This window comes from Haemorhous mexicanus, chromosome 29 (genome assembly GCF_027477595.1).
Source record: "Haemorhous mexicanus isolate bHaeMex1 chromosome 29, bHaeMex1.pri, whole genome shotgun sequence".
Taxonomy (NCBI): Eukaryota; Metazoa; Chordata; class Aves; order Passeriformes; family Fringillidae; genus Haemorhous; species Haemorhous mexicanus.
The window spans coordinates 494956-521107 of NC_082369.1; the positions used below are offsets into that span (position 1 = coordinate 494956).

The 26152-nt window shown below is 58.4% G+C and overlaps 1 protein-coding gene across 3 annotated transcripts; it reads right to left on the minus strand.

The window, feature by feature from the left end:
• Positions 1-158: 158 nt before the first annotated feature.
• SH3GL1 (SH3 domain containing GRB2 like 1, endophilin A2) lies at positions 159-25832 on the minus strand. Of its 3 annotated transcripts, none has more exons than XM_059870291.1 (10): positions 25655-25832; positions 8638-8706; positions 8463-8535; positions 7821-7964; positions 6257-6390; positions 5158-5316; positions 4661-4764; positions 3883-4007; positions 3405-3458; positions 159-2026 (listed from the first exon to the last, which is right to left on the minus strand). In XM_059870291.1, the coding sequence occupies exons 1-10, from the start codon at positions 25697-25699 to the stop codon at positions 1830-1832; spliced, it is 1104 nt and encodes a 367-aa protein (XP_059726274.1). In that variant the 5' UTR covers positions 25700-25832; the 3' UTR covers positions 159-1829. The 3 variants fall into 3 exon arrangements, with proteins under 3 accessions (XP_059726274.1, XP_059726273.1, XP_059726275.1); XM_059870290.1 differs by having other exon boundaries at positions 3405-3461; XM_059870292.1 differs by lacking the exon at positions 3405-3458.
• Positions 25833-26152: the final 320 nt, after the last annotated feature.

The following is a 26152-nucleotide window of genomic DNA, read 5'->3' on the forward strand; positions in this document are numbered from 1 at the left end:
GTGCCCAGAGCAGCTGTGGCTGCCCCTGGGTCCCTGGCAGTGCCCAAGGCCAGGTTGGATGGGGCTTGGAGCAGCCTGGGGCAGTGGGAGGTGTCCCTGCCCATGACTTTCCAGGTCCCATCCAATCTCAGCCATTCCCTGATTCCACAAGGCAGCCATTAGAAAGAAGAAAACATTTAATACTTTCATTCAGAGATACAAGTCAAGAATTGTGGGTCATCATTTTTTTCCCCTAAAAACCAGGAGAAACCATTAAAAAAAAAAAACAACAAAACAAAAAACCAAACAAAAACCAAAAAAAAGATCTAGCGAGGTGTCCCAGCTGACAGAACGCATTTCAATCCACCTGAGCGGGAACCAGTGTCCCCCACCGGGGAGGGGACAGCGGGAAGGGCCCCCAGGACTCCGGTCCCCTGGGCTCCCTGCCCTGCTGGGAGCAGGGGGGGCTGCTCTGTGCCCCCCCGGGGCTGGGGTCCCTGCCTGGGGGTCAGACACACGTGGACATGCACGGACCAAATCCTTACAGAGAACGGGAGCAGGAGCTGCAGGGACCCTGCAGGGACAGGGAGCTGCAGGGACAGGGACCCTGCAGGGACAGGGAGCTGCAGGGACAGGGAGCTGCAGGGACAGGGAGCTGCAGCACAGCCCTGCACAGCTGTGCTCACACAGCAGGGCCCACCCCAGCCCCACGAGGGGAAGGACCCACTTGTGCTGCCCTGCAGCCCCATGCCAACCCCCTGCCCACCTCCCGGCCAGGAAAAGCACAGCTGAGGGAGAAGGGCTGGCAGAGGTGCCACCGAGATGAACCAGCCCTTCTCCCAGCAGTGCAGGGGCACAGGGGTGCCTGGCCCCCAGGGAGGGTGGCTGTGGCAGGGTGGGGTGCAGGGAAGGCACCTGAGGGCCAGGTGAGCTCCAGCCACGGGAGGAATCCTGGGAAGGGGGAACGGGCAGAGCCCTGGGCAGAGGAGCCACGACCTCTGCCCCACCACAGAGACAGCCTGGGCTGTGGCCCAGTTCCTCCCCTTCCAGATGATCCTCCAGGTGTGACCGACTTGGGAGAGTTTGTAGCAGGAAAAGCCTGAGGCCCAGGAAAAAACCACGGGCAGAAGGAGCAGCCCCCCTCGCGGGGCTGAGCTCTGTGGGGAGGGGGCCAGGCGGGCAGGGGACATCCCTGCTGTCCCTCCAGGATGGGCAGGGATGGCTCTGAGCCCCAGGCACGGCTCAGCTCCTGCCCTGCAGGGCTGCCTTAGTGTTCTCTGGGTGTTTTAGTGTTGCTGTGCCCCAGCTCCCCTCCCCTGATCCCTCTGGGATCCATGGGGACAGCGGGGACAGGGGCAGGGTTGGCAGGGGTGGGAGGGTGGGGCTGGGGCCGCCCTGCCCCGGGGCCCTCTGTGTGCCAGGACACATCCTGGCTGTGCCACCTGTGCCCAGGACACATCCTGGCTGTGCCACCGGGGTCACCCCTGTGCCCAGGACACATCCTGGCTCTCCCACCTGCCTCATCCAGGCGCTGGACCCAAAGGAAAGACGGGAAGTGGGGAGGGACAGGGACAGGGACAGGGACAGGGACAAGGACAAGGACAGGGACAGGGCAGTGCCAGTGGCACGGCCGGGGCTGGGGGCGCACAAAGTACCGAAGTTCAAGCACCAGAAGGACAAAAAAAAAGAAAAAAATAAAATAAAAAGAAAAGAACCAAATTCACGGGGGGAAGGGGCCGTGGGACCCTTCTGGTTTGTTCCCTGGTAGCGCCTGGCCCCGAGGGGAGGCGGGGAGGGCGGGGCTGGAGCTGGAATGGAGCTCGGGGCACTCGGGGCGGAGCGGCGCCGTTTCACTGAGGTAGCGGGACCAGCACTTCCACGTAGTTGAGCGGGAAGAAGCCGGACTGGCCGTGGATCATCCCCTCGTACCAGTTCTCGTCGATCTGGTTCGTCAGGGTGATGATGTCGCCCTCCTTGAAGCCCAGCTCGCCGTCGTTCTCGGGCTCGAAGTCGTAGAGGGCTTTGCAGCAGGGCTGGTCCAGGGGGGCTGCGGGGACAGCGGGGACACGTCAGCAGGAGCCGCGGGGCCCTGGCACCGGGCTCTCATCCCGGCCGGACCGGCAGGGCGGCTCCCCCGGCCCTTCGCTGCTCCCTGCAGGTCCCAGCACTGCCGCCCAGAGCCGAGTGCTGCTCCTGCCTGCACCTCCTGCACCCTCCCCGGCGGGATGGCAGACAAGCCACGTTATCCCTCCGGAGAGCTCAGAACCTGCCCTGGAGCTCGGGGTGGGGCTGGACATGGAGGGGGACTCTGGAGGGGTCACCCCACACCTGAGGGTGACAGGAGGGACAGGACAGCAGCTGCCTCCCTGGCCACGGGGCTTCACATCCATGAGCAGCCCCTCAAAACTCAGGAGGAGCCCGAAATCTCATTCCCCCAGCTCAGCTCCAGGATTTAAGCATCACCTTTTGGCTGCAAAGGGATTTTCTGTGGCATTTCCTGCTGCTCACTCTGTGCACTGACATTTTGGGACTCAGCTTTGGAGCTGGGAGAATCCCAGTGGGAAGGGACAGAGCTAAGAGAGACCTCCAGGGCCTGCAGGACCCCCCAGCCCTCCCCACTGTGCTGGGGCTCTCCCAGCCAGGGCAAGGGAATGGCAGCAAGGGCACATCCCTGGAAGTGTCCAAGGCCAGGATGGACAAGGCTTGGGGCAGCCTGGGACAGTGGAGGGTGTCCCTGCCCATGGCAGAGGGTGGAATGAGATGGTCTTGAAGGTCCCTCCCAACCCAAACCATTCCACGACTCCAGGACCCACACAAGGGAGGGCCCAGCATGGGAAGAGCACTCAGAAATCACCACAAGCAGCAGCCAGACATTGATGGGCTCGAGAGAACTCCCCAAACCACCAGGCTGGCCCCACCACCACTGCCCTGCTCCAGGCTCCTTCCCAGCACAACAGCTCCAAGCCCCAGCCCCAGGATCCCGAGGTCCTGCAGGAGGAACCACGGACCCCACATCACCCCACATCACCCCACACACTCCATGAGCTGAGGCTCTGCCTCCTCCCTCCAGCCTCCCACAGGGACAGGGGAGCAGGAGTGGGAGAGATGCAGGCTGGGTGCTTGTAAGAACAGGAAATCCTTGAGGTGTCTGATGTCTCGTGGGACAGCACCTGCTCCCTGGGGATCAGGACATGCCTGGGTGCTGGGAGCTGCTGCAGCTCCTCCGGGCGAGCCAGGCCCCACCTCTGGGGGAGGAAAATCCCCAAAAAATCCCACTGGAGCGTGGCTGGGTTAATTCAGGGCTCAGCTCAGGCTCAGCACGGAGGGATGAGCAGCTCCAAGGAGCAGCAGCAGCAGGGAGGAGCAGGCAGGAGGGGCGGGGAGAGGAGGCCACACAGGGAGCAGTGCAGAGGGAGGAAACTCACGGATACTCCTGACGGAGGCCCGGGACGGCTTGTCCGACCGGAAAGAGGCTGAAGCTGCTTCCAAACAAAAGAGAGACATGCTTAAACGGGAGACAGGGACAGGCAGGGCCCAGAGGGGTCTGTCAGGAGGAACAGCAGGGCCCCCATGCTGTTAGGAACCCGCCAGCATCAGGGAGGGAGGGGGGGATGCAGCGGGATGGAAGACAAGGAGGGAGGGAGGGAGAGAGGCTTCAGTTTTCCTGTCTGGCACTGACAGCGAGAGGCCCAGGCTGGAGACCCCTCTGGCACATCCCCAAAGCCAACACAGCAAAGGCTCCTGGGTCCCAGGAGAAAGGAGCCCGATCTAGAGGCATTCCTGACGTTTTCCAGAGCCAGGAGCATCCAGCACAGCAGGAACATCCTGTGCAGGCAGAGCAGCTGCCCTCCTTCCCCGGGAGGCTGCTCCAGAGGCACCAGTGAACACCTGGGACAAGCTTACCTGAGACTTTGGGGGTGGGGTTGCAGGAGAAGCCCCCGTTGGACTGGTCAGGCTCCCTGAAGTCGTACGTCTCCCTGGGCTTGGGTTTGTATTCCCGCTTGGGACGCGAGGAGGCCTCCCTCATCCTGGGACAGGGAAAAGAAACGTGGCTCAGTGCAATGAGGAGTGGGACAGGAGGGGATCAAGACAGTGCTTATCCTCCTGGGGGGCTGCACAGGGCAGGAAGGGGTTTGGAGACAGGGATTTATTTGCACAAGTGCCTGTGCTGGAGCCTTTGGAAGGTGGCACTTGCCCAGGGTTTGGGAGCTGCCCTTCGAGAGAGCCCACACATCCCAGGTTTTGCTATGGAATGCTCAGGAATTCAGGCCAGCAGAGGACACTCGTGCTGTAGTCTGAAAGCTCAGACTTGGCAGGGTCCTCCCAGCTCCTCCCAATTCAGAGCAGGCACGGGATCCACTCTGCAGATTCTCCCAGGAGGGAAGAGCAGCAGGGCAGCACTGCCAGATCCCCCCCAGAGTGGGGAGGCTGAGGAAGGAGAGGTGGGACGAGCCTTCCTCAGCCAGGATTTGGGCTGGATCAGACACCCAACTAAACTCAAGTCCCACCTGGAGCAGCCAAAGGCATTGGCTTTCCCAAGGCCAGGTTGGACAGGGCTCAGAGCAACCCGGGGTAGTGGGAGGTGTCCCTGCTCTGTGAGCCCCAAGGTCCCTTCCAACCCCATCCCTTGTGGGACCCCAAGGGGGGCTCAGGTGTTTCCAGAGGAACCACAGGGACTCACCTGCGCTTGAGCTTCTCGGCCAGCTCGTCCAGGATCTGCACAGCCTGCCTGTGGTAATCCAGCTGGGCATCCACCAGGGCTGACAGCTGGCTCACCTGCTCAATCTGGGCAACACCAGGCTGGCATCAGCACCTGCTCCTGGCTGGACACTCCTGCACTGCCCTGGGGCAGCCGTGGGGAGCCCAGGAGGAGCTCGGGCTGAGACTGCACAGGACAGAGCCCATTCCTGCCACTCAGGGTGTGCCAGCTGGGAAATCCCTCCCAAACCCTTCCCAGCTGGGTTACCTCCCAAACTGATCCCCCACCACCCCGAGAGGAGCCTGTTTGGTGCCAGGCACGGGCTCTCTCTGGCCAAGAGCTGGGTCAGGGGCTGAGCAAAGGCCAGTCCCATCAGAGCCACACTCAGGAGGAGTGGCAATGGTGTGTAACCAGTGCCTCCCTCAGCATGTCCCAGCCCAGGGACACAGAAGCCCCCAGCTCTGCTCTCCCACACTCACATCTGTCTCCAGGAGGTTGTGCATGCTGGTCTCTGCCACTTCCTTGGACTCCTCAAACTTCTCCATGGCCTGCCGCAGCTCCTCGTCGGGGATCTTGCCCTGTCTCTTCTTCTTGTAGTCGAAGTCCAGGCGCCTCCCTTCCAGCTTCTTCAGGTGGTGCTGGGGGAGGATGGAGACAACAGGGAAGAGGGAGAAGCCAGAGGCTTGGGAGGGCAGCTCCAGTTACAGGCTGAGCTCACTGGTGTCAGAAACCCAATCTCCTGTGGCTCCCACCTTTGCTCCAGGTGGGAGAGAGGCCCCGGGGTGTGATGGGGGAATGATTCCAGACCCTTTCCACTGAGGAAAAGGCTGCAGAGCAGGTCTGCTCCCCACAGCAGTTTTTTGAGAAGGTGAAGAGCTGTGCTGCTCCTCTCAGCTCCCCAGGAGCTGCAGGGATCTCTGGACAGCAGGAGTGTGGGTTCTGGGCACTGCACTCCTGGATCTTAGGGCAGGGATGTTCAAAGTAGCCCCATGGAACTGGGGACAGACAGGCACTGAGGAAACTTGGTGGTTATTTCACCCAGGACAGCAGTGACAGTGAAAACTCCCTCAGGAGACTGGCCTGGGGAACTGGAGGCTGGGATGGATCCTGTTACAAGGCCTGCACTTGTCTGTGTGCAGCACTGGGAGCTGCTGAGCTCCCTGTTCTCCCAGGGAGACGCCAGAGGGCTCCTTGTGATGCTGAGTAGAGACCTGAGGGGAGCTTGCTCAGAGCTTGGAGCCCAAATTGATCCCATCTGGGAGCTCCCAGCACTAAGAACCCAATTCAGCAAGCCCAGGAGGGGAGTTGGGATGTATTCCCATGGCACCCTCCATCAAACACGGCAAATGGAGAACCATTCCAACCTGCATGCAGCCTTTTGGGCTGCTCAGGAGCAGCAGGAGCAGCACTGAGCAGGGAGGAAATACCAGAGAGTCTGGAGGGAGAAAACACACAGAGTGCAGGCAATTCCTGCCAGCCCCTGGTTCCCAGCCCTGCAGAGCAGGCAGCTCCGTGCCCCAACAGCCAAAGAGCCCAGAGAGCAGGGAGATGGGAGGAGAGCAAAGCACAGGGGGTTACCTGGATCTCCTTCAGGTCCTTGTCACACAGGTTCTGCAGGGGATCAATGAAGTTTTGTTTGACCTCAATGTCCAGCGAGTCCTTCACCTCCGCCAGGCGCTTCATGGACTCGCCGGCGTCCAGGAGCGCGTCCCCTGCAGGGAGGGCAGCAGGGACAGGACTCAAACAGAGCCTGAGGCCCAGGGACCTGCCTCAGATCCCTTCCTTCTCAGCAGGCAGCCCTTGTGTGTCCCACAGTCCTGGAGAGGTTTGGGTTGGAAGGACCCTAAAGCCCATCCAGTGCCTTCCACCGTCCCAGGCTGCTCCAAGCTGGCCTTGGACTGTCCCAGAGCTCAAAGTCACTCACTGGAACCTGTTCAGCTCCATCCTTTCCTAAGGCTCTGGCCACTCTGACACTTAAGCCAGGCAGACTTGCAGCAAAGAATATTCAGTGCTGGCTTTTTAGGGCAGAGGAAACATTTAGAGATGAAATTATTCCTGTGCAGCTTTGGCAAAACAACAATTTCAGCAGAGCATGAACACAGGAAAATACATGAGTGAGAGAGAGGATCAAGGGAAAACATCTCTCCACTGTCCAGCTGGAAAAATCAATAGACCAGAAGTGTTATTTCAATTGTAATAACTCTGAATCACCTGGAAGGGAGGGATGGAGTCCTCAATGCTGCTTTAAGGAGGTCATTAAGGAAATAGAGTTCGGTGTGCTCTCCTAAAAGCTTCCTTCCCTTGCTCTCCCCAGTCCCTGTGAGCCAGGATTGATGCAGAGCTCTGAGCTGGCCAGGGAGGATCTCCAAAATCCTCTGTCAGTTCCAAGAGCAGCCAGAGGTTTTTAATTTTCCTGAGGCAAGGCAGCTCCTCCCTGCCCTGGCAGAGCCAGCTGTGCTGCCAGGGGGCCATCACGTGCGCTGGCTGAGGTTCCAGGGGATTAAAACTGATGTCACCAAAAGGCTTCACCCCCTCCTCCCTGCCAGTCACACGTGGACCCAAGGAACAGCCAGAAGATTTCTTGGCTTCACCTCCCTCTGGAATCACAGCAAGGTTTGGGTTGGAAGGGATCCTCCAGAGCTCTGTGAAACTCCCAGTTTTGCTCCGTCCCGTTCCTGCTTTGCTGCTCAGTTCAGAGGGAAGTTTTTATTTTATGTGCAAATTTATCTCAGTGTTTAATAAAGAAAGTGGACTGAGATCCAAGATACCTGGGATCACAGAATAACAGAATGGTTTGGGATGGAAGGAGCTTAAAGCCCATCCAGTCCCACCTTCCACTATCCCAGGCTGCTCCAGCCTGGCCTTGGACACCTCCAGGGATCCAGGGGCAGCTCCCGCTGCTCTGGGCACCCTGTGCCAGGGCCTCACCCTCCTCACAGGCAGGAATTTTTTCCAATACCCCATCTAAACCTGCTGTCTTTCCTTTGAAATCTGCTCACTCTGGAAGTTTCTGAACCCCTTTTAAGCCCCACGCACTGTTCAGTGCCACAAAGTTCACCCAAACCCTTCCAGAATTCAGAGTGCCGCCTCAGAAATGGAGCAGGAGCCTGCCCCACTCCCCCCCAGGCCCAGGAGCACTCACCAAAGTTGGAATCCTCTCCCAGCTCCTTCCCATAGCGGATCATGCACTCCCCCAGCAGCCCCTCGGACTGGGGGTAGCCGGGGTTCTTCACCTGCCCGCGGATCTTGGACATCGTGTTCAGCATGCTGAGCTTGGCTCTGGAAGCTGCCACACAAACACCTCAGCCTCTGCCACCTCTGCGTTCCCTGCACCCCCCAGCAGGTTTTTTCCCCCCCTGCTACACCCAAAGCCAAGAGGCTCCGTTGTCTCCATCCCCCAGGAATATCCCTCGGTTCTTTTCCAAGACACAGAGCAAAAATAGCTCCCCACTGCTTGGCCAGGGAAGGCCAAAGGAGTTTCCCCAGCCCTGCCAAGGTCCCTGGAGTGCTCTCTGGAGCAGCTGGCTGGAAGGATGCAGGGCTGACAGAGCCAGCCACCCCTTCCCAGCCCAGAAACACCACTTTTCCTGGACATTCTGAGAAAATCGGGTCCCCTTAGGGCCTCTCTGAGGCAAAAGCTGCATCTGTTCTGTCCCTGCTCAGCAGCCTGGATCCAGGGCAAGAGGGGCACCCAGATCTCCCCCTGACCCAAACCTGGAGCAAAAGGATCTCCCTGATCTCCCAGTTTCCCTGGGAAGGGGCCAGGGGAGGTGCAGGCCCTCACCTGGGTTGGGCTGGAGGTACTCTATGGTTCTGGTCAGTACTTCTGTGACAGCCTTGCTGGTCACGTCCACTTTCTGCAGGAGGGACAAGAGCCCAGTGAGGATCAGCTCAGAGATTCAGCCAATCCCACAGGAGCCATGGGGGCATTCTGGGGATTCCTCTGGTTCCCCACTCACCTTTTCCATCTCCTTGAAGTCATCATCTAACTTGGTCCCTTCGGCCCCTCCGACCTTCTCACTGACCAGCTGTGGAGACAGGAAAGGGAGGAGGATCAGGCACTGCCTGAACCTTCCCAGCTCAAGGAGGAATTCCCTGGGACAGAATGGGAACAGGGAGGGTCCACACAGCACCTGCAAGAGAAAGGAGGCAGCAGGAACACCCCAAGCCCCTCAAAAAGACCCCACCAAACCCCCAAACATCCCCGAGCACCCAAAACTTGGCGCAGTCAGGATGTTCCTCACCCACCAGGAGCTCCACAGCTCCCTAAATCCCAGCCCACGGCTCCAACTCCAACGCCTGCTGGAAAAAACAAGCAGCACAAACGTCTCTCAGCTCCATTTGGAGCCAAGGACTCAGTTTCACACACAGCAAAATCCAAGAAAACAGGGAATGAACACACTCAGCTCGCAGCAGGCAGCACAGAAGGGCCTGGGGAGCGCAGGGGGAGAGCACAGCCACCACTCTGCAACTGCTGGGGCAGCTCAGCAGCTGGGACAAGGGGCTGGAATTCTTTGTCAGAGATGTTTGACAAGCTGGGAAGTCAGGGCTCATTTCTTGGGAAGGATCAGCAGCCTCTTGAGGGGATCCCTCAGTCCAAGAACCGCCCCAGTCCCTGACCTGCAGCATTCCCTGCCAAGGGGTGACCAATGCCACCAGTGACCCCCCCAAAGTGTCCTTCCCTTCAGCCCAGGCAGGAAAATGTTCCCTTCCCAGCCCCTGCACTGCCTGGGGATGCAGGACATGGGAACTGGCCAAAACTGGAACCATGGAATGGGTGAGGCTGGAAAGACCTCCAGGATCAGAGTCTAACCCGTGTCCCCAAGTGCCACATCTGTGTGATTTTTGGGCACCTCCAGGGATGGGGACTCCAGCACTGCTCTGGGCAGCTCTGCCAATGCCTGGCCACCCTTTCCATGAACAAGTTTTCCCTGATTTCCAATCTAAACCTTCCCTGGTGCAATGTGAGGCTGTTTCCTCTTGTCCTGTTGTTCCCTGGGAGCAGAGCCTGACCCCCACCTGGCTCCACTCTCCTGTCAGGGAGCTGTGGGGAGCAATTAGCGATTATTTTGCTCCAAACAACAGCAAATTCCCCACCCAGACATCCAAAGTGGTCTGGGAAACCTGGCACTGGCTCCCAGGGTGCCAGGCCTGCCCCGGGGCATTGCCAGGATTCCTCCTGTTTGTGCTGAAAACTCCAGATCTGAAGGAACAATCGGGTTTGTTTACTCCAACATCAAATATTTGATTTTTATCGAGGCTTTCTTCCTCTGGAACACTCCTGCTCCCGTGAGGATACAAAATGGGGCTGGATGTTTTCTGAGGAAGAGGGGGAGGGATCCCTTTAGGGAATTATCCAGGTTCAGAAGCACCTGGAGACACCAAACCGGCCACAGGGAAGGGAAGAAAGAGACAAGAAAGGAAAAAGAGAAAGGAAGGAAAGCTCTCTTGGTTCACCCAGCTCTGGATTTCACTCTCTACTTTAACCCTCTGATAAGGGACACAGGACACAGCCAGAGTGGACCAGGCTGGGCAATCTCTGCTCCCTGCTCCCCATTCCCTGCTCTCAATCCCTGCTCCCCAATCCCTGCTCCCTGCTCCCCATTCCCTGCTCTCAATCCCTGCTCCCCAATCCCTGCTCTCAATCCGTGCTCCCCATTCCCTGCTCTCAATCCCTGTTCCCCATTCCCTGCTCCCCAATCCCCGCTCTCAATCCCTGCTCCCCAATCCCTGCTCCCTGCTCCCCAATCCCTGCTCTCAATCCCTGCTCCCCATTCCCTGCTCTCAATCCCTGCTCCCCATTCCCTGCTCTCAATCCCTGCTCCCCAATCCCTGCTCCCTGCTCCCCATTCCCTGCTCTCAATCCGTGCTCCCCATTCCCTGCTCTCAATCCGTGCTCCCCATTCCCTGTTCCCCATTCCCTGCTCCCCATTCCCTGCTCCCCAATCCCCGCTCTCAATCCCTGCTCCCCAATCCCTGCTCCCCATTCCCTGCTCTCAATCCCTGCTCCCCATTCCCTGTTCCCCAATCCCTGCTCTCAATCCCTGTTCCCCATTCCCTGCTCTCAATCCCTGCTCCCCATTCCCTGTTCCCCATTCCCTGCTCCCCATTCCCTGTTCCCCATTCCCTGCTCTCAATCCCTGCTCTCAATCCCTGCTCCCCAGTCCCTGCTCTCAATCCCTGCTCCCCATTCCCTGCTCTCAATCCCTGCTCCCCAATCCCTGCTCCCCAATCCCTGCTCCCCAATCCCTGCTCCCCAATCCCTGCTCCCCATTCCCTGCTCCCCAGTCCCTGCTCTCAATCCCTGCTCCCCATTCCCTGCTCTCAATCCCTGCTCCCCATTCCCCGCTCCCCATTCCCTGTTCCCTATTCCCTGCTCTCAATCCCTGCTCCCCAGTCCCTGCTCCCTGCCATGCCCAGCCCAGCCAGCCCTCAGAAGCAGCTCCAGGGGATCCCATCACCCCCAGCTGCCCCAGAACCCATCTGAGTGTGATTTCCTGCTTTCCTTGGATGCCTGCTCCACACCCCAGCCCCGAGCTGGGCAGGCACGCTTTTCTCTCGAGCCTGGAAACGTGCCAGGAGCAGCTGCCAGGCCTGCCAGGACAAGCTCAGCAGGGCACAGCTCTGCCCCAGCTGCCACCCCTGTCCCCTGCCAAGAATCCCACAGCCAGAATGGGATCCCTTGAATGGAGGTGGCACCCCTGGCAGCCTGCACTGCTCCCTAACACACCTGGGAGGGGTGCAGCCATCCCAAGCAGTTCCAATCCCACTTTCCTCCCTGGATTTGTGGCCTGGGAAGCTGTAAATGACCCCTGGCAGGACTCTGCTCCGAGGGGCCCGCGTGCCAGGTTGGCAGAACCCATCCCCACAGCGATTCCGGAGGCTCCACACCCTCTGGAGAGCCCAGAGAAGTGAAGGAAGCAAAACCCCCTCATTTCCAGACTAATTTAATCCTCCTTTTGACGTCCAAGAAATGCTGCTGCTGCCCTGCTGGGAGGGAATAATAAGATTGAGGTTCTCTCCCTGCTGGCTCTAATTAAACTGGGAGGCGTCAGCACGGGAGGAAAGGAGGAGGGACCCCACCCCACACCCCCAAACCCGTCAGGAAGGGAGACAAACCAGCACAGATCCCTCAGACACGAGCCTAGAGGAGCTGTCACCAGCTCCTTGTTTACCCTGGAGCCTCAGCACGCTCAGGGAGCAGAATTTCCAAAGTGCCCATGGTGCATGCCACGGTGCTGCCCCAAAGGGAAGGAGGGAAGGGGTGCCTGCCTTCCCCTGGGCAGCACTGACCTCTCCAGGACCCATGGAAGGAAGGAAGGAAGGAAGGAAGGAAGGAAGGAAGGAAGGAAGGAAGGAAGGCAGGAAGGAAGGAAGGAAGGAAGGAAGGAAGGAAGGAAGGAAGGAAGGAAGGAAGGAAGGAAGGAAGGAAGGAAGGAAGGAAGGAAGGAAGGAAGGAAGGAAGGAAGGAAGGAAGGGTTTATCCATCCATTGCTTGGCCAAGGGAGCTGGAAGGCAGTTGGAGGAGTGCTGGTGCTGCAGATTGCAGCGGCCCTTCCCCCAGGAAGCAGCTATGGCACTTTCTGGAGGATGTGCTGACAATTTTTCTGCTTTTTTATTTCCTGAGCAGCCAGGAGAAGGCTTGGGATACATCCCTGCTCCCCAGCTGGGATCTCACCTCTCCTGAAGCCAGGCTGGGAAAGGATGGCACGAGCAGACATGGAAATGGTTAAAAACCAAACCAAGCATTCCCTGGGAGTGGAGGAGCAGAACAAGTCTGGCCTCCCTGGTTTGTGGATGGGAAACATCCAAGGGGCTCACCCTGGGAGCAGCGAGAGCTGGAGCCTTTGGCCAAACACCTCCCAGAGCAAATATTGGCCCAGGGCGCTGCAGCTGGCACTGGGCAGATACAATCTGCTCCCACTTGGCTGCTCCTGGCAGGTATTTCACCTGGAATTCCACCCACAGGTCCTGCGAGGGAGGTGAGGGCTGAGGCAGCCCGTGGAGGGCAGCTGAGAGCCAGGAGCTCTCACCCCTCTCTTCCAGCCATGCTTCAGTAAAAGGTCACAGCTCCAGAGTGCCCAGAGAGCTCCAGCCTGAGATGGGAGCACAGGGAGGTGCCTCAGGGTGCAGGGAGCATTCCTGGGAGCTCAGCACCCAGCCAGGCTCATCCTCAGGAGAGCTCATCCCCAGGGATTGGACACAGCCCCTCTCCAGCCAAGGCTGCTCCAGCCTCGCTCCACAGCTCTGGTTTGGAGCCCACGGGGGATTCCTGCAGATCCCTTGGCAGATTCCTTGGCTGGGCTCATCCCCAGGGATTGGACACAGCCCCTCTCCAGCCAAGGCTGCTCCAGCCACACTCCACAGCTTTGGTTTGGAGCTCACGGGGGATTCCTGCAGATTCCTTGGCAAGGGCGTGGGAATGGGAACAATCCCGACCTCCCTGTGTGGGGGAAGATCTCAGGAATGAAAGAACCATTGTTGGAAAGAGCCAGGGTGGCCAGGGAGAGGCAGGAATGGTGTGTGTGCATGGAGAGGGGCAAGGAGGGATGCACAGGGATTCTCCTGGCAGCTGGGCTGGGGAAGGAACACGGGACTGCTGCTCCCAGCCCCCAGTCTGGCTGGGATGTGCCTGGGTAAATTCAGGAGCAGGGAGGATTAGGAGAGATTTTGGGAGCAGAGCTGGGCAGTCCCAGCTGAGGAATTCCTGCATCATTCCGGGTGGAGAGGTGGGACAGACGTGGAGAATAAAAGGTGATTTTTGGGCTGCACCATCAGGAAAATCCCTGATAAACCTGGGAAGGTGCCAGCAGCCAAAGTTCCCCAGCTGAGGAGCTCCTCGAAAGCTGGAGAAGGGCAGATTCCAGCACATCCACCCTGAAGGTCTCATCTGCCCAGCTCATGGATGAGGGAGCACAAGTCCACGTTATTCTCTGCTAATCACCAGCTCCCCCACGGGATTTCACAGACCTCATTTTGATATTTTGCTCTCCAGCCTTTAAATATTTTAAAACAGAAAATTATCCCTAATTCCCTCAGCCTCAAACAAGCAAAACACACCAAGAGAAACCCAAAAATCAGGTTTTTTTAAACTCGCTTTCTTTTTTTCCATCGCAGTCAGCCCTATTTATAACACATCAAACATTTGCCATCCTTGCAATCAAAACAGTTCCCTACAGCTGACTGAAAACCTTATTCCTGCAGACTCTGGGGTATCAAAGCCTTCCTCTTCCTCCCCTCCATCCTCCCAGCAGCAAGTTCCCCTCAAGAAATACAAAAACAAACCCACAGAAGAGCAAACACAGAAGCAGCTCTACCCTGGCTCCCTTCATCCCAGCCCAGGGCAAAAAGCCAGCCCACAAACCCAGGGGAAAAGGGGTGGGAATGTTTTGAACCCCCAAATCTCAGCACAGGAGAAGGAGAGAAGGAAAGCCAGGGTTAACTGGCATTGCTGGTGCCCAGTTTAATTGTGCCCAATGGCACAGATTTGTGGGATGCTCCATAAAACCTAAACAGAGGCACCAGCACCTCCCCAGCTCAGCAGGGTGTGACTCCCTGGCATTCAGCTTCACTTTGGGTCATCCCCATCACCCTGCAGAGCCAAGGGGACCCTGCCCAGCTCCGTGTGTGTGTGAGCTTGGGAACACAGCAAAGGCCTTCAGCCACTCAGCCAGTGGGACCTGGCAATGCAGGGCTGGAAAGCTCCCAAAACCTCCTGGAAAAACACACCAGCCCAGCTGCAGCACCTGGAAAAGCCTGGGGGTTCTCCTGGAGTGCCCCACACGGCTCTGCTGCCATGGAGGCTCCCTGCAGAACCAGCTGGTCCTGGGAGGTGTCCTGGGCCATCCTGAGACCCCAGCCCTGCTGGGCTCAGCCCAGTCCAGGATCAAAGCCCTGGTGGGCTCAGCCCATCCCAGGATACCAGCCCATCCTGGGATCCCAGCCCTGGTGGGCTCAGCCTATCCTGGGATCCCAGCCTATTCCAGGATTCCAGCCCATCTCGGGATCCCAGTCTTGCTGGGCTCAGCCTATCCCAGGATACCAGCCCATCCTGGGATCCCAGCCCTGGGGGGCTCAGCCTATCCCAGGATTCCAGCCCATCCTGGGATCCCAGCCCTGGGGGGCTCAGCCTATCCCAGGATTCCAGCCCATCCTGGGATCCCAGCCCTGGGGGGCTCAGCCCATCCCAGGATCCCAGCCCTGTGCCTGCCCCAGAGCAGCAGGCAGCCCAGGGTTGGGGCGAGCTGGGCACACCCACAGCACAGCTCATACTGATCTGAGCAACTCCTGACCTACTTTGAGCAAAGAAAACAGATCCCAGTGTTTATTGTGCAGAGCAGAGGAGGAACAATTACCTCCAGCCTTGGAAGAGGAGGCACGTTCCCGAGCTCCCAGTGGCTGCCCCATCCCTGGCACTGCCCAAGGCCAGGTTGGCCGGAGCTTGGAGCAGCCTGGGACAGTCCAAGATGTCCCTGCCCATGGCAGGATGGAACTCTGTGACCTTCAGGATCCCTTCCAACCCAAACCACTCTGTGGCCCTGGGATCTCTCACATCCCCTCCTGGCAAAGCAGAGGAGGAGGAGGAACAGCAGCTGCTCGCAGGCCCCAGCCCCTCTGAGCACACCCTGCTGCTGGCTCCAAATGTCATCCCTCTGGATCTGACCTGCCTGGGGCACCTGGACCCTCCAGCAGCCCCTCCACTGTCTGATCTTCCAGACAGACAGCTCCCAGGGACGTCTCCCCTCCGTTACCCAACTCTCAGCCCTCTGCTGCAGTTCCTTCCCTGCGTTTTTCCCATTCCCATCATCCACAAGAGGCCAGTCCTGGCTGAGCCTTGCACCCAAGTGCTGGGGACGAGCCCCAGGATGGAACCACGGAGTCTCTGCCTGGGAACAGACTCGTGCCAAGGCACCTGAGGTGCTCGGCTGCCTCCAGACACGTGCCCAGGGAAAACGTGTCTCGGAACACCCCGAGCTTCCCACCCCCTCAGCAGCTGAGGCTGGGATCTCTCCCCTCCCCGCAGCGCCACAGGAATTCCTTGATCTGGAGCAGGAAGGTCAGGCTGGAACAATGAACAGCTCCTTCCCTTCCCTCTGCCGAGGAGGAAAGGCTTCCCAGTGACCTCGGGTCGTAATCTTATCCTATGGGAAGGGCAGGGAAGAGCTGCACAGGCGGCTTTCCAGGAGCCACCTGCCAGCCCTCCTCCTCCTCCTCGGGCTCGGGTGACTCATCTCCATCCAGCAGATGGGCTGCAGGAACGAGGACAGCGGGAATTAAAGGCAAACCCGGGATTGCAGCAGCAGCCACGGGGCCAGCCAAGGGCACCGGGAGGATGCTCTGCAATGCAGCTGCTCCTTCCTGGCCTTGGGAATTCCTGCTCTCCTGGGCTGCAGGGCAGAGCTCAAACCCTGCTTACCAGGCTCCCTGCTCTCCGGGGTGATCTCCCAGCTCCTTTTTCCAGCAGGAGACAGAGAAGGGCACAATCCTGCCCCCAGAGCAGGCCCATCCCAAAGGATGGGTGAAGGCTTCCATAGGAGTCTTGGAATGCCCGTGCTGGAGGGATGGGGGCACCTCCCAGCTGCCATTTGCATCCTGCTTTCTCCTGTTATTACTTCTCACATGCTCTGAACCAAACCAGACACAATTTCTACTCAGCTGGGAAAAAACCCATGTAGTTGGGTCAAGTTCCATGGAAAACACAAACACATAAGGAGCAGCAGCAGCTCCTCTCTCCCAGCAATCATCTCCCCTCACAGGCTTCCAGGGACTTCAGCAATTGAGAGGAAGTTCACCAAACTGAGGGGAAACATGGAACACTGGCCTTGCCTCCAGACTTCCTGCACAGCCTCCCCGTGTCCTACCCCAGTGAATCACAGCCTGGCTTTTCCAAAGCTGCTGAGCCATCACTCCTGGGCAGCTCCACCCGGCCCCAGGAGCTGGGGCAGCACAGGCTCCTTGCCCTGGAGCCTTGGAGCTGCTCCTGAGATGGGCTAGAAAAGTGCAGAGCACTACAAGTGCCTCCTAGGAATTGCAGTCCTTGGTTTTCCCAGCTGCAAAGCTTCAGGAAGAGCACGCAGCAGCCTTGTCCTGCTGAGTCAGCAGCTGGAGGGTCACCCACACGGTGCTCTGAGGGATTTCACAAAAAACAAGGGGAAAAGGAGGGAGAGGAGGGTGTGAGACACCTGTAAATCCCTGGAAAGAACACCAAGCAGCAGAAGGGATTTCTGCTCCCTGTGAAAACCAGGAATAAAAACCTCCCTGAGGTGCTGGGATGACCCAAAGTGAGGATACAGCAGGAGGCAAGGGACTGTCAGGAGCTGGGAAAGAGCCAGAAAACCTCTGGATTGGCAGATGCTGGGAGCAAGCCAGGCTGCTGGGACACAGAGAGCTGGTGACACAGCTCTACAGCCACCAGGGAGATGAAAAAGGATCCAAGCCCCCCCAGAGGAAGGCAAAGTGCTGCTCCTGTTGTGGGCTGGGTGGGAGAGCCCCGCGCAGAGCACGTTTCACACGGGGAGCAGGGCTCACACATCAAAGGGGACAGAAGTGGCTGAGGACACTGTAAACACTCGTTTTCCTTGCTCCTTTGAATTCTAGGAAAAGCTCTGTGGCTATCAGAGCAGAGCACAGCATCCTAAGGAAAGGGAGAGTGGGAAGGAGCGACCCCAGCATCCCTAAGGCTGCCAGGGCTGGATTAAACTCCTGCATCAGCTCCTCCAGAGCTGCACCAGGGCCTCCCCCACATCCCAGGGCTTCTGTCAGCTTCCAGCCCTTCCAAGATGCTGCTGAATCTGTTTTCTCCCTGATTGCACACTGAGACTCATTTTGGGATGGTTTAATTGGGATAAAATGCCCCCCAGCACCTGGCATCACTGTGGCCTTCCTGCCCTGCAGGCAGAGCCAGAGGTGGCCCAGAAATCCTGGGAGATGACATTTGGATGATGTTTTATCCCAGGCAGGCACAAAAGGCCAGAGCCTTTGCCCTTTATAACTCCCCCAGTACAATCAGGAGGAGCTTTCCTGGGACAGGAGCTCCTCCAACATCTGGCACTCTGGATTTGTGCTGCCCCTGCTCCCTCAGACACACGTCAGCAGCAAATAGATGGTTCCTAATCCAGGGAAGAAAACCAGGAAAAAAGCCCAAAACAGCCCAGCACCTTCTCCTGCACTTTGTGTTTGCTTCGGGTGTGGATAACTGTTTATCCTTCTTCTGCCTTTTTCATCATGAAAGTGGGAAAATCAAGTTTAAATGCAGCTAATCCTGGGATGTCAAACCAGATTTGGTCAGGAGAGTGGTTAATAAATTATCACTGGAGAATAAAGTCTGGCCCAGCCAGGGGGTACAGCCGGGTTTTCAGGCTCTAGGATGAATTATGAAGCATTTTCTCAATTAGGAAAAGCCCTTTAAAGCTTTAATCATGCAAATTTAACCTTCTGTCTCAAAGACAGAATTTCATTATGGGGATGTTTAAGTCATCTTTTTTTTTTCCTTTGGAGCAGAAAAGCAATTTAATTAGTGACAGTACCATGAACTTTATTAATAGCCAGGCATTAGGAGATCCTAAAATTCCCAATGGCTTTAAAAGGACTGGTTCTATTAATTAGCTACTGGTGGCAATGTTGGGAGGGGGGCCTTACAAGGCTTTTCTTGGAGGCAGGAGCAATCCAGGCTCTCCTGATGGATTCTCCAGGACCTTGGGCACCTCCAGGCACTCCAAAAGCAGGAGAGGAAGCCCCAGCTCTGAGTCTGGGCCAGGCCCTTTCCTGCCAGAGGAGCCTTTCTGAAAGCCACGGGGTCACTGACTGCAGGGATGGGGCTGAGGGGAACAGGAAATTGAAATCTGTAAAAAAATATTAATTATCACTTTTACGATCCCAGGGAGAGGCCAAGATGGGCTGGATCCTGCACCAGGTCCTGTCATGGAGCAGCTTGGGAAAAGGGAAGCTCTGGGATGCTGTGGGGCTCTCCCAGGGCCATGAGCTGGATCTTTCCCATCTGACCCAGGGAGGAAGGCTGGGACACGGCCATGGCACAGCTCAGAGGGAGCAGATCCACAGGGAAAGTCAGGATCAGCCTCCTGCCTGCTCCCACTGCAGGCATCACACCCCAGGCTGGGTGAATCCGTGCAGTTAAGGATGGGAAGGAGCAGGGACAGCAGTCTCAGAGTATTATGAAACACCCAGGGCTGGGGTGCAGCCTGAGCTTCCATGTGAATGAGTTCAGCTGGAATTACACAGCCAAAACCATCTGGATTAGGGATTTCTTTCATTTCTGGGCTTTTCAGGAGTCCTCCATCCTGCCTGGGAGGGACAGCAGCAGGGACCCAGCAGGATCAGCCCCTCACCTCCCAGCAGACACCAGCTGGATTTTGGCACTGGGATTTCTGCAGTGTCAGGCAGGAGGAGCTGCCCTGCTCCCTCCCCATCCCCGGTGTTCCCACAGGGATGGGGCTGGGAGCCCTGGCAAAAGGCACTGGCATGTGCAGGGATGGGGGAGACGAGGAAGAAGGAGGAAAAAAAAAGTGCTAAAAAAATGAATCAGCTTTTACAAGGCAGGCTGCCTGAGCTCATCCCCATTTTGCTCTTTCCCAGGAGGAAAGCAGTGGCAGGGAAAAGGGGGAGGAAGGATTTCCTTTTGCTCACGCAGGAACCATCCCCTGTGCAACCAGCTGGATAAATCCATGATTTCATGACGTGGATTCAGCATCCCAGCACCACATGACCCCCCTGAGTCACAGATCCTGCCCCGATCCCAGGCTCCCCCAGCTGCAAGCACAGGATAACACTTTCCCTGGCTGACATCAGCCACGGGAAGGGGAGCAAACAGAGCAGGATATGGAGAGCTGGACTTTCCCAGCTCTGGTTTCTGCCTCTGCCTTCCAGGAATCGGAGCTCCCGTTACTGTCAGAGCCCAACGGCTGCAAAAACAACCTTAAAAGGGGGGGGAAGGACAATTTATAGGAAACTCTGGAGAGAAACAATCCTGGAATAATGAAACCTGCTTGGTTCTGGGCCTGCCCAGCTCCAACAATGATTGAGCAGCCAATGCAGGGACAGGGTTTTGATGCAAATCACCCAGGAAAAGGAGAGAGAATCCACAGGAAAACGTCCTGGCTGCAGGCTTTGCCCTGGATGTGGCAGAGGCACCTCTGGGAGTGTCCAGGCAGCACCAGGCAGCCCTGCAGGGATGCACTGGCACCTCATCCCTGTCTCCAAGAGGTTTGGGGACACTCAGCCTCTGCTTTCCACCTGCCACATGTGGGATCACGGAATGGGTAAGGTTGGAGAGGAGCTTTAAGAGCACCGAGTCCAGCCCAGCCCCAGGCTCACCACGGTGTCCCAGGTGCCACATCCACGTGGCTTTTCAACATTTCAGGGATGGGGACTCCACCACTGCCCTGGGCAGCCTGCTCCAACGCCTGACAACCTTTTCCATGGAAAAAATTTGCATTAGTATCAAATTTCAGGCTCACTGAGGCCGTTTCCTCCCTGCTGTCACTCGTTCCCTGGCAGACTGAGCCCTGTCCCCTTCCAGGGAGCTGTGCAGAGGAGTGAGGTCTCCCCTGGGCCTCTTTTTCCCTGTGGATCTGCAAACACAACACCAGAACAGCCCTCCCCAGTGCCAGCACGGCTGCAGGAGCCAGGGGAGGATGCTCTGGGCTGGAAGCAGAGCTGGAGGATGTTCCCCAGAAAATCCAGCTTTGCCCTGGCCTCAGGAGCAGATTAATGTGGAAAGATAAACCCAGGAGCTGCAGGGGGATCCAGCCCAGGTTAATGTTAATACAGAAACATCAGGTGCTGTGGGACAGAGGTTGGCAGGAGGCTCCAGGCTGGCAGGAATCAGCAAAATCCCTCCACTTCCCAGTCCAAACTCCCATGTACAGATAAGGAGCTTAGAGGCTGGTGCTGCCAATTCCCTCCCCCGGGAACTCCCTGCTCCCTCCCTGTGCTGAGGCCCTGGCACAGCTTCCCAAAGATGCTGTGGCTGCCCCATCCCTGCAAGTGGCCAAGGCTGGCAGCAGTCTGAGGCAGTGGAAGTGTCCCTGCCCATGGAATGGGATGAGCTTTAAGGTCCCTTCCAACCCAAAGACACCTGCAAGAGAAAGCCTGGAGAGGCCAATGGGAGCAGGGCTGAGTTCATATCAAAAAACCCAAAATGAACCAAAAAAAAAAAAAAAAAAAATAAAAGAGCTTTTGAAAGGTTCACCTGGGAAAGGGAAGAAAAATCCCACATGAAAGCAGAGCACAAAATCAGCACAGAGGGAACCCCAGCTGAGGAGGGAAGAAAGGAAACCCAGGGAGAAGTGAAGGAAATCCCAGTTCAGCAGCACCAAGAGCCACGACCACAAAGGCCAAAAAAAAGGGGAAATGCCCTCCCTGGCAGCTGCACCCTGTCCCCTCAGTGTCACACACGCTCTGGGAGCACATCCTCAGCTCACAGCAGCACCTGGAGGAAGCTCCCAGGGCAGGGAAAGCTTTCCCTGCTGGCCCGGGGAGCTGGGGAAGGGCTGAGCTGCCTGTCCCAGGCTCTGGAGCACATCCCAGCCAGGCAGGGAGCAAGGGGCTATTCATGGCCAAAAATACCCCTGGAGGCTTTGGGAGCTGCCATCAAACACAGGGAAACGTGTGTGTGTCAAGGGCTGTGAGATTTAATTAGCACTTGCCTTTTCCCCTTCTGGAAAATGGCTCTGGATGAGGAAGAGGAGGAGGCTGGGCTGTGGCTTGGGCCAGCACGAGCTCCTGAGCCCAGGCAGGCCTGGCAGGGTTCAGGCTCAGCTCACACAGGCCTTGGGAGCACGTTAATCCAGTCTGGCGTGGCAGCAGCGCCCAGGGCTGAACCCCAGACTGGCTGGGCTTGGAAGGGACCTTAATCCCATCCTGTCCCAGCCCTGCCACTGTCCCAGGCTGCTCCAAGCCCTGCCCCACCTGGCCTTGGGCACTGCCAGGGGCTGCAAGGAGATGAGCTCCTCCATCCCAAACCCTGCTGTGCTCCAGGGGCAGCACCCCCAGCAGCTGTGCTGGGAACCCCAGAGCCCCCACCCACAGCTGGGCTCTGGGAAGGGCAGCACAGAGCCAGCCCTGCATTCCCTGTCCCCAGAGAGCTGCTCCTGCTCCAGGTGAGCAGCACAGAGCCAGCCCTGCATTCCCTGTCCCAGAGAGCTGCTCCTGCTCCAGGTGAGCAGCACAGAGCCAGCCCTGCATTCCCTGTCCCCAGAGAGCTGCTCCTGCTCCAGGTGAGCAGCACAGAGCCAGCTCTGCATTCCCTGTCCCCAGAGAGCTGCTCCTGCTCCAGGTGAGCAGCACAGAGCCAGCCCTGCATTCCCTGTCCCAGAGAGCTTCCTGCTCCAGGTGAGCAGCACAGAGCCAGCCCCAGAGAGCTCCTCCTGCTCCAGGTGAGCAGCACAGAGCCAGCCCTGCATTCCCTGTCCCCAGGGAGCTGCTCCTGCTCCAGGTGAGCAGCACAGAGCCAGCCCTGCATTCCCTGTCCCCAGAGAGCTGCTCCTGCTCCAGGAGAGGCAGGACTGGGATCCCTCCAGCCCTGCTGCTGCTCCCATCCCTGCTGACACCCCCAGCATTCCCTCAGGATTCCCCAGGAACAGCAGCCTGTCCTGCCCACTGCCTGGGGAGATTTGCAGGATTTTAGGATTCCCAGCAGTTTGTACAAAACCCAAACTGTGCAAAGGAAGCTGTTTCTACACCAGAAGGTCCCTGTGAATCCCAGGCTGGATGAAACCTTGGACCAGGCAGGCAGGGACTTCCCACCCTGTTCCCAGCTCCAAGCTGCTGCTGCTGTTTCTCCCCCTTCCTCAGGATGTTTTCTCCAGATTTCTTTATTTTTTTAGAGAACAGTTTGCTGTGAACAGGCAGAACCTGTTCTGGACACACTCAGAGCTGCTCCCCATCTGCAGCATTTGCCAGCACGACTCAGATTTATAATTTTTTTTTTTTTTTCCAGGATACTCCAGGCTCTCTCCTGCGTGTGGGCGCCCGGCTGCCTCACCCAGGGGAGACGTGGGCTTGGAGGAATCACATGGATGAGCCCCAGGAGCCAAGCCCTGCTCCCCCTGGATCCTGGAGAGGGATCCCAAACCCTCTGGGGTCCCTGCAGACCCCACTCCTGGCTCTGTTTGCCCTCAATTAAGCACAGACGTGGAACAAAACGTAACGTTTTAGGAAAGATCTTCCACATGTTGGGCTTTGGCAGCTTCTGATGGTTTGAAGGGAGCCAAAAACTAACTAATCCTCCTCTCCTTCAGCCAAGGGCTGAGTGGGACCAGAGGGGGGAAAGGGGAGAAAGGGGGGAAAGGGAAGGAAGGGAGGAGGAGACAGAATAAATGGCCAGACTGGAACCAGTGAGTCCCAGTTCCCAGTCAGAGCATCTCCAAGTCATGGACACCTCTGTCCCTGTCCCTGGAGCACTGCAAGGGCTGGCAACTTGCAATTCCTCCTAAAAACAGCTTCATCTGGGGTTTAAAATGATATTTTTGGGCTTAGGAACACGTTGGTCCTGAGTCACTGAGGGGTTTTCACCTCCTGACCCCAGCACAGCACATCCAGGCCAGCAAAATCCTCCCACACCGAGTCCCCAGAACCTTTCCCCATGGAAGCTGTGAAAAAGCACCAAAAACACCACCCCACGATGGGTTTAGTGGGAAGGGGTGGAGGATGACTTCAGGAATTTGTTCTTTTGCTTTGCAGGGTAAATAAAATGGATTTGAGGAAACAGAGCCGAGGAAGAAGGCGACACACGTCGCACACAGGGGTGGGATGAGCTGAGAGGGTTTAAACTCAGGGATGGAAAACACCATCCGTGCCAAATTTATCTGGAATTCAAACCAGGGGCAGGAAAGCAGCAGCAGAGGGGGATTTGTGATTCCTGAACCGTTCCCAAAATGCATTAACAAAAGCTCACGACTGTGAACAGGAAGCGCTGGGAAGGAGAATTCCGCTCGGGGGGATTGGGAATGGCCTCCCCTCATCTGAGGGAGAGGGAAGGTGTTTGTGAGCCCATCTGAGGGAGAGGGGAAGGTGTTTGTGAGCCCATCTGAGGGAGAGGGGAAGGTGTTTGTGAGCCCGTTTGAGGGAGAGGGGAAGGTGTTTGTGAGCCCTGTTTGGGGGAGAGGGGAAGGTGTTTGTGAGCCCTGTTTGAGGGAGAGGGGAAGGTGTTTGTGAGCCCTGTTTGGGGGAGAGGGGAAGGTGTTTGTGAGCCCGTTTGAGGGAGAGGGGAAGGTGTTTGTGAGCCCCATCTGAGGGAGAGGGGAAGGTGTTTGTGAGCCCATCTGAGGGAGAGGGGAAGGTGTTTGTGAGCCCATCTGAGGGAGAGGGGAAGGTGTTTGTGAGCCTTGTTTGGGGGAGAGGGGAAGGTGTTTGTGAGCCCTGTTTGAGGGAGAAGAGAAGGTGTTTGTGAGCCCCGTTTGAGGGAGAGGGGAAGGTGTTTGTGAGCCCGTTTGAGGGAGAGGGGAAGGTGTTTGTGAGCCCTGTTTGGGGGAGAGGGGAAGGTGTTTGTGAGCCCTGTTTGAGGGAGAGGGGAAGGTGTTTGTGAGCCTTGTTTGGGGGAGAGGGGAAGGTGTTTGTGAGCCCCATCTGAGGGAGAGGGGAAGGTGTTTGTGAGCCCTGTTTGGGGGAGAGGGGAAGGTGTTTGTGAGCCCCATCTGAGGGAGAGGGGAAGGTGTTTGTGAGCCCCGTTTGAGGGAGAGGGGAAGGTGTTTGTGAGCCCGTTTGAGGGAGAGGGGAAGGTGTTTGTGAGCCCATCTGAGGGAGAGGGGAAGGTGTTTGTGAGCCCTGTTTGGGGGAGAGGGGAAGGTGTTTGTGAGCCCATCTGAGGGAGAGGGGAAGGTGTTTGTGAGCCCATCTGAGGGAGAGGGGAAGGTGTTTGTGAGCCCGTTTGAGGGAGAGGGGAAGGTGTTTGTGAGCCCCATTTGGGGGAGAGGGGAAGGTGTTTGTGAGCCTTGTTTGGGGGAGAGGGGAAGGTGTTTGTGAGCCCCGTTTGAGGGAGAGGGGAAGGTGTTTGTGAGCCCTGTTTGGAGGAGAGGGGAAGGTGTTTGTGAGCCCCGTTTGAGGGAGAAGGGAAGGTGTTTGTGAGCCCTGTTTGAGGGAGAGGGGAAGGTGTTTGTGAGCCCCATCTGAGGGAGAGGGGAAGGTGTTTGTGAGCCCGTTTGAGGGAGAGGGGAAGGTGTTTGTGAGCCCCATCTGAGGGAGAGGGGAAGGTGTTTGTGAGCCCCGTTTGAGGGAGAGGGGAAGGTGTTTGTGAGCCCCCTTTGAGGCCCATTCCCACAGGGAATCGTGGAACGGCTCCTGGAACATCCCCTTGCACCGGGCCAGGCTGCTCCCGGCCCGGCCTTGGGCACCTCCAGGGCGGGGATCTCGGGGGAAGAGCTCCAAGGACGAACTCCTCGATCCTGGCTGCAATTCCCGAACCTCTGGAGCGGTTCCCAGCCCGGGGCTCCCCAAGCCCCGCTCCAGCCGCTCCGCACCAAGCGGGAGCTTCCCGAGCCTGGCTACCGGGGCTTCCTCCGGCTCTCCCGGCCGGTTTAGGGCTGGATCCGTCCGGGTTTTGGGGAGGGGGAAGCACTCCCGGGACCCCCGCGGTGTCACCGGCCCCGCACCCGCCGCTCCCCGCCGGAGGAGTTTCCCTGCCCGGGTCCCCTCCCCGGTCCCACCGGGAGAACGGCTCCCCCACACCGGGCCCCCCGGCTGCCGAGGGGTCCCAGCTCCGCTCACGGCCCGCACCGACCCCGGGATCACCGGGAGCCACACTGAGAACCGGGAGATAGCGGGGGGTGCCAGCCTGGACACCGGGGGTACCGGGGGATGCCCGGTGGGCCCAGCACCGGGATGACGGGACGGGATAACGGCGGGGATCGGGCACCGCCGGGACAGCAGCGGCCGGGACGGGTTCTCCGAACGGCTAAGGGAAGAGCGGCCTCCCCGGAGCCCAACGGCGGCGGGAACGGGCGCGGGGTGCCGGTGTCTCACCTGGGTCGCTTTGTAGAACTGCTTCTTCAGCCCCGCCACCGACATGGTGCCGGTGCCGGTGCCTGGCCCGGTGGCGGCGGGGAGCCGGTCTGCGGGCGGCGGGACCTGGAGCGGGGGCGGCGGGAGCCTCGGGAGCCTCAGGACGCTCCGCCCGTCCCAGCCCGGCCCGTCCCCGCCGCCGCTTCCGCCGCCGCCCGGCCCCGCCCCCGGCCGCCACCACAGAGCGGCCCGGCCGGAGCGCCGCGCGCTGCCAGCGCGCCCCCTGCCGGCCAGGCGGAACCGCCGAGCGTCGCGACGGAGCGGCGAATAGAGTCGTTCTGTCGCGACGCGCGGGACGGGCGGTCATATCGGGAGATGACTGTGGCGCAGCCGTGTCTTTCTCCTGAGGGGCCCAGCGCCGCCCGCGGGGAGAGGAAAGCGGGTGCGACACGGGGACAACCGGGCCGGGACTCCCGCCATAGGCCCAGGGGGAAAATGGGGCGACAAACACTCCAAATG

Excerpts from the sequence above, each read along its gene's own strand:
- SH3GL1 (XM_059870290.1), bottom strand. The coding sequence starts at position 25,699 with ATGTCGGTGGCGGGGCTGAAGAAGCAGTTCTACAAAGCGACCCAG. Across the intron at positions 8,707-25,654 it reads AGTTCTACAAAGCGACCCAG|CTGGTCAGTGAGAAGGTCGG; the intron begins GTGAGACACCGG and ends CTGTCTCCACAG. Across the intron at positions 4,765-5,157 it reads ACAACCTCCTGGAGACAGAT|ATTGAGCAGGTGAGCCAGCT; the intron begins GTGAGTGTGGGA and ends GGTGTTGCCCAG.